Source organism: Lontra canadensis, unplaced genomic scaffold (assembly GCF_010015895.1).
Source record: "Lontra canadensis isolate GAN:19392208 unplaced genomic scaffold, GSC_riverotter_1.0 scaffold4, whole genome shotgun sequence".
Lineage (NCBI taxonomy): Eukaryota > Metazoa > Chordata > Mammalia > Carnivora > Mustelidae > Lontra > Lontra canadensis.
The window spans coordinates 40171882-40189375 of record NW_022630998.1 but is presented as its reverse complement, the minus strand read 5'-3'; the positions used below and the strand labels follow the sequence as shown (position 1 = coordinate 40189375).

Sequence of the window (17494 nt, the reverse complement as noted above, 5' to 3'; positions counted from 1 at the left end):
AATAAATAAAAATCTTTAAAAAAAATAAAAAAAAAATATTTGTTAAAAAGATTGTTCATTGAAAAATAAATGATGCAGAAAATAAATTTGTTGAATTATCTTTTGTACCCTGCCCTGAAATCAAATTGTCCAGATTTTCTAAGGATAACTCTTAGTAAACTTTTCTATTCAAGTGTATGTGTGTCTTAGAGGATATGTAATTGTTTTTGCTTAATAAAAATGAGATCATATCGTATATATTTTCTGCAACTTGAGTTTTTTGGGCAACAGTTTTTTAAAAATCTTTCATATTACTACTTAAAAACCTACCTCATTATTATTTGTTGTGTGGATTTTTTTTAAAGACTTTATTTATTTATTTGAGAGAGAGACAGCGGGAGAGGGAACACGAGCAGGGGTAGTGGGAGAGGGAGAAGCAGGCCTTCTGCTGAGCACGGAGCCCGACGCTGGCTGGATCCCAGGGCCCTGGGATCATGACCTGAGCAAAAGGCAGACGCTCAATGACAGCCACCCAGGCGGCCCTGTTGTGTGGATTTTTATAGCATAAGTGTATTACAACTTCTTTAGTCATTCCCAGTTGGATGTGTTAGGTTGTCTTCAAACTTTTGCCCAGATATCCTTCAGTATTTAACTTCTCCATCTTTTAAGAATTTTTCTTTAGGTTATTTATATGTTTATGAAAATATCTTTTATTTTCAAAGTGAAAAAAGTTGCCAGTGAAGGAGGAAATGATGATCCAGATGTATCTCCAAGCACCAGAATTTCAGACACAGAACCATCTCAAAAGGATGCTCAGATAGTTGAAGAAGAACAGCACTCTCAGACTTCAACAGCACAGGATTCAGAACAGATTGCATTAGAAACAGACCTAAATCAAAAGAAAAGAAGAAGAAAGAATCAGGATGAAGTTGGTCAACAAGAAGTAAAAAATCTTTCAGAAAATGCCGCTGTTCAGTTAGGTCATTCTAAAGGAGAAACATACGAAAGTAAGTTTCTTATATACATTAATAGTTCCTGTATTACTAGAGAAAACTTGTACTATAGTATGATATGTAATTTAAATAATTCTGAGTAGCACCAACTAGTAGCGCTTAAGTTTTGTAGTCTGTGTTCATGTTACTGTATTAAATCCTTTTGTTTTCAATTTAAAGGAAAAAAGTTTATTGGTGAGGGGTAAAGAAACCAAAGTGACCTGGGGAGGTTTTTCTCGGATGTTTCTGGGGCACTTGGGTAGCTCATTTGGTTAAGCATCCAACTCTTTTTTTTTTTTTTTTTTTTAAGATTTTATTTATTTATTTGACAGACAGAGATCACAAGTAGGCAGAGAAGCAGGCAGAGAAAGAGGAGGAAGCAGGGTCCCTGCTGAGCAGAGAGCCCGATGTGGGGCTCGATCCCAGGACCCTGGGATCATGACCTGAGCCGAAGGCAGAGGCTTTAACCCACTGAGCCACCCAGGTGCCCCGGTTAACCATCCAACTCTTGATTTCAGCTCAGGTCTTGATCTTTTTTTACTTAAAACCAAACAGTGTTTAGGAGTCATTACAATGTATATAGTTAACTGTATATTGCTTGTGTCTCTTAATAAATCACAAGTGTTCATGATCTATGTCTACAGAGCACCTTTGAATCCACAATAAGTTGTTTAATTTTTATACAAGAGCTACTGAAATGTTTCCTTCCTTCCTTCCTACCATTTCCTTCCTTTCTTCCTCCCTCCCTTTTTTCATTTCTTTTCTTCTTTCTCATTTTTTCTTTCTTTCTTACTTACTTTTTTTAGCTCCCTTAGAATGCAGACCTTTTGACACTCAGGATTTGCTAAGGTATGAGGGCTAAGAGATTCAGGCATTTTTAGTCTCTTAATAATTCATATGTGGATTACTTAAAGTAAATAATCAAGTAAATAGAGAAGAAGAAGATAGTAACAAATCAGAAAAATCTTTCTATAGAATTTAAATTTTATGTAATTCAGTTTTAGCAATATGATTTTACTAAATGAGTCTTGGTTGAAGCGTAGTATAATTTTAGGCATCACAATATTATACTCATTTGTGGTTTTCTAGTAAAGATACTACATAAAAAGCAGAATAGCTCAGTAATTAAGAAGTTGGACTTTGGAAATCAAACAGACCTTGGTTTAGATTCCAGCTTTTTTGTTTGCTAATTAAGACCTTGGGTAAGTCACCTAAGATCTTGAACCCAGGTTCTTTTTCTCTACGATGGGTTTACCACCTTCTAATAGGACTGTTTTCAGTATTAAAGGAGATAATGCATTTGATGGGCTTAAAGTTTCTGTCACTTAGTAAATACTAAGTAAATGATAGCTGTTACTATGTTATTAATTATGATTTTTCTGAAGGAGCAGAATAGGTGAGTCTACCTGTAACAAGTTATTTTAACCATTTAAAATTTTTTTTTTTTTAAAGATTTTATTTATTTATTTGAAACAGAGAGAGAGAGAGAGATCACAAGTATGCAGAGAGGCAGGCATAGAGAGAGAGAGGAGAAAGCAGGCTCCCCGCTGAGCAGAGAGCCCGATGCGGGCCTCGATCCCAGGATCCTGAGATCATGACCTGAGCCGAAGGCAGAGGCTTTAACCCACTGAGCCACCCAGGCGCCCTTAACCATTTAAAATTTAAGCAAGATAAAAGAATGCTACAGACTACCCAGAAAATTTGGGGTGATCCTCAAAACACAGTTACAACTTACACATTGTAAGTTGATTATCTTTTTTAAAAAATTTTTTAAAAAACTTTTTTCAAAAAAAACCCCCAAAAACCCACTTTTTTCTAATTTTTAAAATTTTTTAGATTTTAAAAATTTTTATTTATTTGTTTTTTTAAATTAACTTTTAATTAATGTTCTAAAATTAAGATCCCTGCCTTACATAGAGGAACTTGAATGTGGAATGCTTTAATGATTGGTAGGAAAAATGCTGTTTTATGTAAATTCCTTTGTGCTTTAAGAAGTTGATGTTTTTAGAATAACGTGCATTTTGTATTCATAGATAAAGGTCAGTCTTTAAGGGAGATAAATGAAGATGAAGTCAATAAGGAACAGAAACTTTCTTGCATACAGAATATGGATGACATTGTGGATTTATCCTCCAGTGAAAAAGCTGAGAAAAGAACTGACCCTATCCTTTCATCAAGGTATTTTTCTATACCTTTACTGACTTTGTTTACATCTCCTGTCAGTTACTGAGAGGGGAGTGAAGTCTCCAGCTGTAATTGTAAACTTGCCTGTTATTCTTTTCAGTTGTATTTGTTTTTCTTCAATTCTTTTGAAGCTCTTGTTAGGTTCATGCGTAACTAGAGTTGTATTTTGGTGAAATCACCCTTTTATCATTTCTGCGTATCATTCTGATATTGCTCTTTTTTTTTTTTTTTTAAGATTTTATTTATTTATTTGACAGACAAGAGATCACAAGTAGGCAGAGAGGCAGGCAGAGAGAGAGGGGGAAGCAGGCTCCCCGAGGAGTAGAGAGCCCGATGGAGGGCTCGATCCCAGGATACTGAGACCATAACCTGAGCCGAAGGTAGAGGCCTGACCCACTGAGTCATCCAGGCGCCCCACTGATACTGCTTTTTGTTCTGATGTTTACTTTGCTACAGCTGTATTGTGGTGGGTGTTTGCATGGGTTTCTTTTTTCCTTTTCTTTCTTTTTTTGTTGGGAGAGAGCAAGCACGAGGGTGGGTTGGGCAGGGTAGGGGCAGAGAAAGAGAGAGAATCCCCAGCAGGCTCTACTCTCAGTGTGGAGCCCAACGTAAGGCTTGATCTCATGACCTGACACTTAACCAACTGAGCCACCCAGGCGCCCCTGAGTGGCTTATTTCACTTAGCATAATGTTTTCAGGTTTCATCTGTGTTGCAGCATTTGACAGTATTTCCTTTTTTTTTTAATATATTTTTTTATTCATGCATCTCTCAGTGAACATTTAGGCTGTTTCCTTCTCTTGGCTATTTTAAATATTGCTGTAATAAACATTGGAATGCCGATATCTCTTTGAGGTTCTGTTTCCATTTCTTAATTTCTTCTAGATAAATACCCAGAACAGGGGTTACTGAATCATATGATTGTTCTGTTAATTTTTTTTACATTTTATTTTATTTTTTTACCTAAAAAATAGTTTAACTTCAATGTGGGGCTCAAACTTACAACCAAGATCAAAAGTCACATGCTGTACTGAATGAGCCAGCCAGGCACTTTTTTATTTTTAACTTTTTGAGGAGCCTCCCCACTGTTCTTCACAGTGGCTGTGCTATTTTACCTTCCCATCAGCAGTGCACAAAGATACCAGTTTTCCGTATTCTCACCAACACTTACTATTTTCTGTTTTCTTTGTGTTTTGAAGGTGGTTATTCAGACATAGATGAGATGATACTTCATTATGGTTTTGATTTGCATTTCCCCATTAGTGATTGAGGAGCTTTACATATGCTTATTGGCCATTTGTATGTCTTCTTTGGAGAAATATTTATTCATTTCCCTTTCATATTTTTTAATTAGGTTATTTTAATTGAATTATAGACATACCTGTTATATTTTGGATATTAAGCTTGTGTTAGATTAATGTTTTACAGATTTTTTTCTCCCATTCCATAGGTTATCTTTTGATCTTGTTGATTATTTCCTTTGCTGTGCTGAAGCTTTTTAGTTTGATACTGTCCAACTTGTCTGTCTGTGCTAGTTCATACAATTTGGAAGATTAATAGTTTCTTTGAAGCTGGGCCTATGGACCTTGGGTCCTTAATTTACTAGGTGACAGACATTTATTTATTTATTTATTTGTTTTTTAAAAGATTTTATTTACTTATTTGACAGAGATTACAAGTAGACAGAGAGGCAGGCAGAGAGTGAGGAAGGGAAGCAGGCTCCCTGCTGAGCAGAGAGCCCGACGCGGGGCTCAATCCCAGGACTCTGGGACCATGACCTGAGCTGAAGGCTGAGGCTTTAATCCACTGAGCCACCCAGGCGCCCGGTGACAGACATTTATATTGTGACTTCAGAGATATAACTAATTTCATAAACTACACCTAAAAGATACTGTGGCACCTTTTAGGGGAAAAACAACCCTGTAATGACTGTTAAGATTCTAGCTGGTTTTGTAAAAACAGCTGATTCTTAAATTATCAATTATACAAGAGCAAAGTGTCATGAGTGGTAAAGACATTTTGAAATACATTTCTTGGGTGAAAATGTATTAATACTTAATCCAAAGCTGGAGTAATTAAAGTAGTGTGTTACTGGCACAAGGACAAATTATCTCAGCAGAACTGAATATAAAGCCTAGGGGGACAAATTTAGGAATCTGATAAATGGGGCAGAGGTAACATTAGAAATTAGTGGGTGAAGATTGAATGAAATATTCACTAGATGTTTAGATATATCTAATATTAGATAGTATTCGATCCTTATTTCACCCTGTATGCTGAATTTCTGATAGATTCAGGGCTACAAGGATGCTGAGTGGGTCAGTTAGTTAGTGTCTGCCAGCTGAGCCACTTAGTCTGTGGGTCAGTTGGCAGACACTGGTTAGTGTTTGGCCCGGTTCTGATCCCAGGGTCGTAGGATCAAGTCTTGAGTCTCTCATTGGGTTCCTTGCTCAGCATGGAGCCTGCCTTTCCGTTTGCCTGCCACTCCCCCTGCTTGTGTGTGCTCCTGCCCCCCACCCCATAAATAGATAAATAAAATCATGTGTAAAGCAAATCTTGAAAACCTTTAGAAGAAGGTATTTGGAAATACCTTTGTGATGTCAAGGATTTCTTAAGGTGTGAAAAGCAAAACTTTAAAAGATAAAATTGACGAATTTGACCACAGTAAACTATTTCTTTTGACAAAAGGTTTCATAAGGAAAGTGAAAGGCAAGCTACTATTGGGGAGGTTTTATGTATGGTATCTAACCAGCAAATAACATATAAAGAGCTCTTATTGATTAGTTGGGAAAAGAAAAACACCCAGTAGGAAGAATGAGGTGAATGTCGTATGTGTTGCTTCTGGGTGCCAGTTAGTATATGGCCATCATTTATATCATTATTAATTGGAGTATATCATAATATGGCAGTCTTGCCTTGGCATACAGTGCTAACTGCAGCTTATACATATTGGCACTGTGTCCTCAGATTTATAAAACTTTTGGTTAACAGACTACCATGCAAAGCAGGGCCTGCCTGTATAAGATTGAAATGAGATATTATTCCTTAATATTGCTCTGATTTTGCACATAGATTTGATTTGTTAACCCCATATAATTAAGAATTTTTCATTTTGACTTGAGTGTTTTCCTATGCCTTTTAATTTGCAGCTGTTACTTTCTCTGTAGGTACAGGTTTTTTTTGGTTGGTTGGTTGGTTGTTTTTGAGAGAGAGGGAGTGTGTGTGAGTAGGGAGAGAGGGACAGAGGGAGGGGGTGAGATTGATTTTTTTTTTTGGTAGAAAACTTTCTTAAGATTTTATTTAAATTCATGTTAGTTAACATATAGTATATTAATAATTTCAGGGGTAGATTTTAGTGATTCTTCACTTGCATATAACACCCAGTGCTCATTATATCAAGCGCCCTCCTTAATGACTATCACCCAGTTATCCCATCCCCCAACCTCCTCCCCTCCAGCAGCCCTCAGGTTGTTCCCTAGAGTTAAGAATCTTAAGCAGCCTCCACGTTCATTGTGGAGCCTGACTTGGGACTTGATCTCACCATCCTGAGGTCATGACCTGAGTCAAAATCAGGAGTTGAATGCTCAACCGACCGAGCAACCCAGGCACTCCTGAAGGTACAGTTTTTAACAATATGGTACAAGAAGGATCATAGAAAAGCCAAAATATTTATATTGATAATTCCAAAATACAAAGTATCATTTTCCCAGTTGTTTTATATATTAAGAAATATTTTAAGTAGTTATAATTATTATAAGTAGTTATTATAAAACACATATTACTAAGAATTCTTTTCCTCCTGTGTTTTCATTTGCTTAGTGGTCAACAAGATGCCACATCATTAGGAACTGAAGCTTCAGAATCAAGCCCTTCAGGTTTGCCTTTATCAGAAGCTGGAATTAGTGCACTGTGTGAGGTGAATAATGTTGAAAGGAATTATACAAAAGAAAGCAGTGTTGACCTAAAAAATAAATCATTGTAAGTATTTTGTATGTTAGGATTTTAAAATTTATTTTCAAAATTGTGATGATTTCTTATTTAAGAAAGGATAATGTTTCTTTCTTTAGGGATTAGAAAGGGGATGGTACACCATTTAATACATAATTATACTGTGGTCTGATTGTGACATAAGGGCTTATCACTTTATATTTCATTATAGAAAGATGCTCTTTTATAACCATGATAGGAATTTTATGCACGGTGGTAACTTATGCTGAAATTCTAAAATAATTTGGAAGCCTAAACATTTGTTGTTAGATACTTTTACTTGGTTTGAATCATTTTTCAAAGTAGTAGATTTTTTATATTGATGACTTTAAAGAAATTATTATGTTTCCTAGTGTGTAAATATTGATTAATATTTGCACTAAAAACAGAATAAAAACACTACAAGAATCTGCCTTTGAAAAGAGATAGCTCAGAAATTCAGACTTCCTTGAGTCCCTCCTAAACTCCTCATATAGGCTTACACGCTATTTAGTTTATGAATTCTTACTTATTTTCAGTAAAGCACAGTCACACTGAAAATGAAACTTTTTTTTTTTTTTTTTTTTAACGAAAGTTTACTCTTTGGAATAGGCAAAATGGTCTTATGGTACAAACACCTAGAAGTATAAAAAGAGTAAAATATCCCTCCTCCTATGTCTGCATTCACTCTAAGTAACTTGTGTAATTTCTTTCTTTTTTTTTTTTTGAGATTTTATTTATTTATTTGACAGAGAGAGAGAGATCACAAGTAGGCAGAGAGGCAGGCAGAGAGAGAGAGGAAAGCAGGCTCCCTGCTGAGCAGAGAGCCCGATGCGGGGCTTGATCCCAGGACTCTGAGACCATGATCTAAGCTGAAGGCAGAGGCTTTACCCACTGAGCCGCCCAGGCGCCCCATGTGTATTTATTTCTGATTTTCTTTCTGAGATTTAAAAAAAAGTACTTTAAAGCTAATGCAAATACATGTTCTTTATATTTTTTTTACTCTTCTTAAAACCCTAATGATAATATATGTGTGTACAGACACACACACATACACACACCCCCTAGACTCACACAGACGCCATTTGCAATTTATTTGTTTTATATCTTGATACCTTTGCATGAAGATATTCCTTATTATTTTTGAATAGCTGCCTAGTGCATAGTGTTCTGGTGTTTGTGTGCTGCTGAAGAGAGCACTTCATAGTGTTCTAGTGTATATAGATGGATTAGAGTTTATATAATCAAAGCTCAGCTGATGGTTATGTAGATTATTTTTTCAAACAGTGCTTAAAATCTTAAACCTCTGTCCTTTAACCTGTAAGTAAGTACAGTGGACCCTTAGGAACAACACAGTGCTTAGGGATACTGACCCTTTGGCAGTTGCAAATCCACAAATAACTTTGACTCTTCCAAACTTAACTACTAATGGTCTACTGTTGACCAGAAGCCTGATGACATAATTGGATGATTAACACATATTTTGTATGTTATGTATATTATTTGCTGTAATCTTACAATTAAAGTAAGTTAGAGAAACAAAATCATAAAAATGACAAAATAACATTTGTAGTAGTGTACTGAGCAGGGAGCCCAATGCGGGGCTGGATCCCAACGACCCTGGGATCATGCTCTGAGCCAGAGGCAAGCACTCAACTCACTAAGCAACTCAGGATCCTCTCTTTGTCCAGGTTTAAAATGAGTTTTTGATGCTATTATTTGTAGGAGCTCTTTTTATTTTAGGGAGATTAGCCTTGTTCTGTGATTTGCAAAACATCCTTTCTTGATTGGTAGTTTGACTTTTGGCTTAGTCATGTAGAAAGTTTTGATTTTTACGTAGTTAAATTTCTGAATTTTCTCTTTTTTTCTTTTATGGCTCATGAATTTTTAGTTAAACTTTATAAAGGCTTACCCCAACTCAGGGTTATAAAAGAATTCATCCTTGTTGACTGTATGGCTTTATTTAACTCTGATACGTTGGAACATACTAAAAGTACAGTGCGAGAAATGGAGCTAATCTTATTTTAGTCCCCAGTGTTAGTTTTCCCATCACCATTGCTTTTGATGTTGTTTGTAACAATACATTATTTTGTATTTCATTCTTGCTGTTTTAAATGCTGCCTTTTTTAATATACTTCTTTCATGTGGTTTTTTAAAAAGATTTTATTTATTTTTTTGACAGATGGAGATCACAAGTAGGCAGAGAGGCAGGCAGAGAGAGAGGGGAGGAAGCAGACTCCCTGTGGGAGCAGAGAGCCTAATGCGGGGCTTGATCCCAGGACCCTGGGATCATGACTTGAGCCGAAGGCAGAGGCTTTAACCCACTGAGCTACCCAGGCGCCCCTCTTTCATGTGTTTTGAAGTCGTCTTCTATGTTTTCTTTTGTGTTTCATTTATCTGTTTATTCATGTTATCAGTACCAGTGTTTTAGTTATTAATGCTGCATAGTTGCTTTTTAGCATCTGGTAAAATAAGTTGCCTCCTCACAACTCTTGTTTTTCAATTTTCTTTGCTACTCTTTGTCTGAGTAAACCTAAAGGACTTCTTTTCTGCCTCTGAGTGGATTTTTAAAGAATTTTTCCAAATTTTATTTGACTATGCCTCTGTGTTGGTGCGATTTAAATAATGTTCATTTAAAAAAATAAAAATAATTTTCATTTTTAGGGAAACAGATCAGTCAGGAAATGTTAAACTAATGGGAAGAAGACAACTACAGAGACCTAAACCAAATTTATCAAGGGCAGTTGGGAAGAAATCTGTTCTTTCACAAGGTAAAACAGATGCAGAGAGCAAGAGTTTACATGCAGAAACTTCATTTGAAAAGGTATGGAATAAGACACTTTATAGAAAATAAGATTACAAAAATTTTCCCTAAGTAGTTGGGAATAAATTGTTTAGTTGATAATTACATGATAATGTAACTGATACTAAAACAAAGATGTGAGAACTTACACATGAATATGAAATGTATCTTATCTCCTGTTTATGCATTTAGAACCTAGGACATATCATTTCAAACATACTCATTAGCAACAAATCTCTTTTGTTTAACATACATAAATTTTCAAAAATTAAAAAAATTTTTTTAAAATTTTTATTTATCTATTTGAATGAGAGTGAGAGAGGATAAGCAGGGGGAGCGGCAGAGGTAGAGGGAGAAGCAGGCTCCCTCCTAGGCAGGGAGTCTGACTCAGGGCTAGATCCCAGGACCCTGGGATCATCTGAGCTAGAAGGCAGACTCTTAATTGACTAAGCCACCCAGTTGCCCCCGGTTATTATAATCTTGTAAAATTCAGGAAAATTGGGAAAGTACAGATTATTTTAAAAATCAAGACAAAGAGTACTTGTGATCTCATTATCCAGCTGCAACCAACATTTTAGCATATATCCTTCCAATTTTTCTATTACAGAATTTAGTAGTATTCAGTTTTATATCTTTCTTCAGTTCTTAACATTTCATAAATATTTTTCCATACTATTAAATATCCTTTGAAAACATGGTCTTTAGTGACTTCATAATATTCTGTTAGTGGGTAAAACTGAATTTAACCATTTATTCATTATAGAATATTTAGTCTGTTCACGGTGTTTGACATTTTATATAATATTCTAGTGAACATTCTTGTAGTTTGTCTAAATATTTACTTAGAATCTTAGAAATGGTATTATAGTATGAATATTTTTTTAGTAGATTTTATTTATTTGAGAGAGAGAGAGAGAGCGTGGACCAGTAATAGGGGCAAGGGGCAGAGGGAGAGGGTAAAGGAGACTGTCTTCTGAGCAGGGAGCCCAACATGGGTCTTGATCCCAGGACCCCGAGGTCATGACAGCAGTCGAAGGCAGATGCTAGCCAACTGAGCCACCCAAGTGCCCGAGTATGAACATTTTTTAGGCTTTTGATTTCATTTGGGCAAAAGGCTTTCCAGAAAGGATATACCAATTTTTGTTTCTGTCAGTAGTAGGTGGAATTACATGTTTTATAGTGTTCACAGCTGCATCGATGATTTATAGAACTGTTACTATTAGAAGAACAAAAAATGAAATGTCATTGTTTTAATTTCCATTTATTACCAAGTTTGGACTTTTTTATGTTAAGTCAATAAAATGTAAAAAATTAAATTTATAGAATCATATGGAAGAGGATAAAGTGAATACATTGGACATTTCTGGAATGGAGAATATAGAGAGAGAGAACTCAGAAGCTGAGACTGTATCTATGTAAGTATTTAGGAAGTAGAATTCAAGTAGATTTTAAGAATGACTGTAATAAGTTCTGTACTGGATAATGTCTGAATTTTATTTCCATTTAGTGTGCTTAAGTCTTCTTTTAACTGTAGGTGTATTGAAACATTTCAGTAGTGCTCTTTATGCTGCTGGAGAAATAAATTATGATACGGATCTATTGAGTTTGCAATTACATTTCTTCCTCAGCTTACTAACAGGATTTTACCAAAGTTTTACTAGATTAATTAATGGTTAAGGTACATGTTTCTGGATAGCAGGTAGTTTCAAAAGGAATATTTGACTAGGAATCCAGATTCAGAGTAGGTCTTACTGTAATATGAATTTGAACCATTGGATTCTGGACTGTACATTTATGCCATAATCTTTGTCTAGGGCCCTAGAGGTGTACATTACAAACTAGTATTCTTAGTGGAGAATGGTATTAAGTGTATGTCAAATATAGATGGTTTTCAGTTTTGTGATGAAATTATTTTTGTAGTTAGGGTTCTAGGATAATGTCTGTCCCAAAACGTTAAGGTTTAGAAACAGGGGTAACTTTGAGGATTTTTTTTTTTTTAAAGATTTTATTTATTTGACAGACAGAGATCACAAGTAGGCAGAGAGGCAGGCAGAAAGAGAGGGGGAAGCAGACTCCCTGCTGAGCAGAGAGCCCCGATTCGGGGCTCGATCCCTGGACTGTGGGATCATGATCTGAGTTGAAGGCAGAGGCTTAACCCACCGAGCCACCCAGGCGCCCTTTTGAGGATGTTTTTGAGGACACTTGTAATTATTATTATTATTATTTTTAAAGATTTTATTTATTTATTTGACAGACTGAGATCACAAGTAGGCAGAGAGGCAGGCAGAGAGAGAGGTGGAGGCAGGCTCTCCGCTGAGCAGAGAGCCCGACATGGGGCTCAATCCCAGGACCCTGGGATCACGACCTGAGCCGAAGGCAGAGGCTTAACCCACTGAGCCACCCAGGCGCCCCACTTGTAATTATTTTTATATTCCAAATGGTTTACTTATTCGTATCTTGGAGAAGGCAGTACTGAAAACAAACATGTAACTTCAGAATAACCATAGTTCTATTCTTTTGTAGTTCTGGTTTGAGTGAAAAAATTGGTCTGCAGGAAGATGATCAAACAAAGACTGTCAGACCAGCACGACTAATGAGGAGCCGATTGCAAAGGCCAAAGCCAAATGTAGGTAAAGCTGCTGAAAGAAAAATTCTAGCATCACAGGAAAAAATTGAGGCCAATGTAAAAAAGAATGAAAGTGAATCCTGTGTTGCTAGAGATGTAAGTACTCTGATTCTTTCCAATTTTTTTATTAAACAAGTATTAAGCCTTCTTTTACCCCCCTCTTTAAACAGCAAGACTGTACCGTTGTATACATTGTATATTAAATTTAAAGCCAAAATCTTAAGAGCCAGCAGCTTTGCTACTTGTAAAGCTGTTTAACTCTGAGCAATCTAGATTTTGAGCATTTACATAATGGAGCATCTGCTTTGATCTTACTACCTCATGTTTACTTGCCTCCCCCCTCCACATTATTTAGGTGTTTAGATTATGCCTCTTTTTTGAAAATATAACTAGATATGTGAATTTTAGCTCTGGCTTAAACACAGTAAAATGTTAAAAGCTTCCTATTAAAATAGAATTCCAAGAGCAAAGATGATGAATTTTAGGTTATTTACATAATAGCTAGTCTTTATGATAAGGGTAAGAGTTCAGATCATAGTTACATTTGAATTTCTTTTGTTAAAATTCTCAAGGTCTATACGGTAATGGTACTAAGCAGAAGACAGACCCCTGGGAATAATTCTAAGAGACAACTGAAGTGCTATAACTTGCTTTCTGATTAAGAGGAAAAGAATGGGGGCTTTGAGATAAGGTAGAAGGTGTAGCTTATGAGATTTTTTAAAGATATTTAAATAACATTGAAAAGTGTCCTTTGAGTATCATTTTATAATTGTGAAACATTTACCATTTTCTTTATACTCAAATTGGACAAAGTTTTCAATGCAATTTTTTATAAATGAGTGTTTCATTGTGAAAACTTAAAAATGTGTTTGTTGTTAAGAGTCCTGAACAAGTAGAAGATCAGTCATGTAAAAACGTTGACTTTGAAGACATCACATTACAATCTGAGAAAGAAGATAATTTTTTCCAAATGAATGTTAATGAATGTGTAAGGTAAGCATCATCTTAATGGTTATGTAATCTTTGAATTTTGTATGAGGTTTTAGAAATGTTTAATCAATTTTTTAAAACCTAAGCAAATCAGATAGATTTTTTATGTATCAGATTACATGATATTCACTATATAACTAGACTTTTCAGGGCAATTTATGTCATAGCTTTTTTTTTTTTTTTTAAGATTTTATTATTTATTTGTCAGAGAGAGAGAGAGAGAGCACGAGCAAGCAGAGTGACAGGCAGAGGCAGAGGGAGAAGTAGGCTCCCTACTGAGCAAGGACCCCGATGCGGAACTTGATTCCAGGACCTTGAGATCATACTGAGTTGAAAGCAGCCGTTTAAGCAACTGAGCCACCCAGGCGTCCCATAGCTTTCTTCTTAATTTCTTAGTTACTAGTGATTTGATGAGTTGATTTACTCCTCATAAATTAGACCTGATTAATATGCATATTAGATTAAATGTCTCTGTTCAAACATGAAATGAAACTTACTTTCTTCTCACTGTTTCTTTGGGATTAGATTGATCCACATATGACCTTTATTCACATAAATTTTATGAAAAACCCATATATAGAAACACATACTTCTTTTAGCCACATGCGGTTTTCTTAATTTGTTATGTCCCCTCTGGAGGGTACCAAACAAAATCTATGGAAATACTAGTATACTTTGGAAAATGTTTTTCCTTTGGAAATATTCAGTGTGCACAAAAGTAGTGAGAACAGAATAGTGGACTCCTTTGCACTACTATACGTAGTTTTTTATGTGTGGTTTTTTTTTTAAGATTTTATTCATTTATTTTGTCAGAGAGAGATACAGCTACAGAGGGAACACAAGCCGGGGGAGAGGGAGAAGCAGGCTTCTCACTGAGCAGAGAGCCCGATGCGGGGCTCGATCCCAGGACCCCGGGATCATGACCCGAGCCAAGGGCAGCTGCTCAACGACTAAGTCACCCAGGGCGCCCCACTATTTATTATTTGTTTTGTTTTGTTTTCCTTTTAAATATTTAATCTATTTATTTGACAGACAGAGATCACAAATAGGCAGAGAGAGAGAGAGAGAGAAAGAGAGGGGGAAGCAGGCTCTCTGCTGAGCAGAGAGTGCAATGTGGGGCTTGATCCCAGGACCCTGGGATCATGACCCAAGCTGAAGGCAGATGCCTAACAATTGAGCCACCCAGGTGCCCTTTTAGTTTCAACTATTACTAGCATTTTTTCAATCTTCCCATTTAAAGTCTGGCCTTTCTTATACTTTTTTGTTCAGGTCATACTTCAGTATGGCTATTTGAGATGCTGGTCAAATCTGGCCATATAAATGCGTTGCCTAACTCTTAAGGCCATGCATATGTCTGGATAAAGGATAGGAGGGGCCAAGAGGTAGGAATAGTAGACATAATTTGGTCTAGCTCCATTGCGGAGGACTGGAGACTCTTAGCCAGTATTTGGGAAGGATTGTGTGGTTGACAATTAGGTATGGTTCAGAGCTAGTTGACTACTACTCTAATTGACCTTATTGATAGATTTCTCTTTATACATGTCTCTATGTGAGTAGATATTTTAAAAACTCATGATTTCAAAACATGGTTTTTTCCCTTTAATTTTTAGGTTTTACCCTGAGATGCCTGAGGCTTTCTTAATTTATTTTTTTAGTTGAGAATTCCTCGTCTTTCAGTAATATTTTCTCAACCATCCTTTCTTTAGCTGGCAGTATGGTTTAAAATTTTATTGTATGTGTGTTTTTTTTTTTATACTTATATAGTATTCAAGAGGATAAGAAGGTCCCTGTTCTAAAGACTCGATTTCAGAAACCAAAGCCAAATATAGGAAGAGGAGCTAGAAGAAGAGAAATTTTCTCAAAGAAAGAGGTGTCAGAGGAGATTGAATCTGGGCAGTTTGCAGCACCTTTGAGAGAAATTATAAGAATGGAAGAAACCTTACCAAGGGAGAGCATATCAGTGGAGGCTAATTCTACTAAGGAAAAGGAGTCCTATTTAGGGAAAACTGAAAGAGACAAGTCTCCAAGAGAGAAGATACCAGAAATGATGTCCAGCACTGTGGAAATGGAGGCAGATTTGAAAGAAATAGGAGGAGAGGTTTCCCCAAGGGACACTATATCAGAGGTGTCTGATATCACTGAGGAAAGAGTGAAGAATTTGGAAGAAACTGGAAGAGAGGTTTCCCCAAGGGATACTGTATCAGACGTGTCTGGTGTCACTGAGGAAAGAGTGATAAATTTGGAGGAAACTGGAAGAGAGGTTTCCCCAAGGGATACTGTATCAGAGGTGTTTGATGTCACTGAGGAAAGAGTGATAAATTTGGAGGAAACTGGAAGAGAGGTTTCCCCAAGGGATACTATATCAGAAGTGTCTGATGTCACTGAGGAAAGAGTGATAAATTTGGAGGAAACTGGAAGAGAGGTTCCCCCAAGGGATACTGTATCAGAGGTGTCTGATATCACTGAGGAAAGAGTGATAAATTTGGAGGAAACTGGAAGAGAGGATTCCCCAAGGGATACTGTATCAGAGGTGTCTGATGTCACTGAGGAAACTGGAAGAGAGGTTTCCCCAAGGGATACTGTATCAGAGGTGTCTGATGTCACTGAAGAAAGAGTGACAGATTTGGAAGAAACTGGAAGAAGAAAAATATCCCTGCAGGAAAATGCCCCAGAGGTCAGCACTATAGATGAAGTAGAAACAAATTTAGAAGAAACTGGAAGTGAGGTTTCTGTAAGGGAAAATGTACCAGAGATTGTTGATGCCATTAAGGAGAGAGAAACACATTTGGAAGAAACTGAAAGAAGAGAAATAGACATAGAAGAAAAGGCCCCAGAGGCTAAGACTCAAGGTGAAATGGAGACAGATTGGAAAGAAATTGAAAAGGGATCTTCCCTGGGGGAAAAGGTACTATTGGGGATCAGTGCCATGGGGGAAAGGGAGATTGATTTGAAAGAAACTGGAGAAGGAGATCTTTCCCTGATGGAAAAGGTATCAGGAAAGACGGCTGCTATTGAAGAAACAGAGGCAGAATCAAAAGAAACTGGAGACATTTCCTTAAAGAAAAGCAGATCAGAAGAGATTAGTGCTCCTGAAGAAATGGCTGCAGATTTGGAAAAAACTGGAAAAATAGACATTTCTTTAAGGAAATATGGAGCAGAGGAGACCAGGACCTCGAGACAAAATGACACAGATTTAATGCAGAGCAGTAGTAGTTGCTGCAACACTATGTCTTCACTTACTATCAAAGTATGTATTTTTCTGTTCTTTAGAAAACCTATTTTTGAACACTTTTTCAGGGAAAAATTATCAAAAACGGTGATTATTGCTCTTAAATCCCACAAAATTTAAAATCTCACAAAATTTAAAATCTCTAAAAGCTTTAAGTCTTTCCCAGCCCTAAATTCTGTGTTTTAGGACCTTAAAGAAACTATGTATCTTTTAAAAAAGTAACTTAAAAATATATTTAAATGTGGTTAAGTTACTATTCTTAATGTCAGTTTGAAGTTAATCTTAGCTAAAAGGAGTGTAGGGAATTAGACTGGATTAGTGCTAACTCTAATATGAACATATAGTAGAATTATTTCTTTTGACCAAATGTCTTTCTTTTTTTATTTCCTGTCCCACTCCACTTTTATTTTTTTATTTTTTTAATTATTTAAGGAGAGCAAGTGGGAGGGGTGGACTAAGCAGACTGCTCTGAGCATGGAGCCCAACATAGGGCTCGATCTTAGAACCCTGAGACCATGACCTGAGCTGAAACCAGCAGTCAGATGCTTGACTGACTGAGCCATCCAGGTGACCCCCACCTTCCCTCCACTTTTAAATTTTCTTTTTTCTTCCTTTTTTAAAAATATTTTTAAAATTTTACTTTATTTTAGAAAGGGAGAGAGAGCACTTATGGGGTGGGCCTTGGAGAGAGTCAGAGAGTCTAAGGCAGGCTCCGCGCTCAGCATGA

General features: G+C 36.4%; 1 protein-coding gene across 5 annotated transcripts in view; it reads left to right on the top strand.

Annotated features, from left to right (window-relative positions):
- BDP1 (B double prime 1, subunit of RNA polymerase III transcription initiation factor IIIB) overlaps nucleotides 1-17494 on the top strand; it is an 86740-nt gene that overhangs the window by 22583 nt on the left and 46663 nt on the right. For 3 of the 5 annotated variants that reach the window (XM_032848875.1, XM_032848888.1, XM_032848871.1), the window contains exons 10-17: nucleotides 702-986; nucleotides 3005-3149; nucleotides 6973-7131; nucleotides 9784-9943; nucleotides 11246-11337; nucleotides 12446-12644; nucleotides 13429-13541; nucleotides 15303-16785. In XM_032848875.1, the coding sequence (XP_032704766.1) occupies nucleotides 702-986; nucleotides 3005-3149; nucleotides 6973-7131; nucleotides 9784-9943; nucleotides 11246-11337; nucleotides 12446-12644; nucleotides 13429-13541; nucleotides 15303-16785 (2636 nt within the window). The remainder of the gene's footprint in view (nucleotides 1-701; nucleotides 987-3004; nucleotides 3150-6972; nucleotides 7132-9783; nucleotides 9944-11245; nucleotides 11338-12445; nucleotides 12645-13428; nucleotides 13542-15302; nucleotides 16786-17494) is intronic. The other 2 variants (XM_032848895.1, XM_032848883.1) reach the window with 2 other exon arrangements.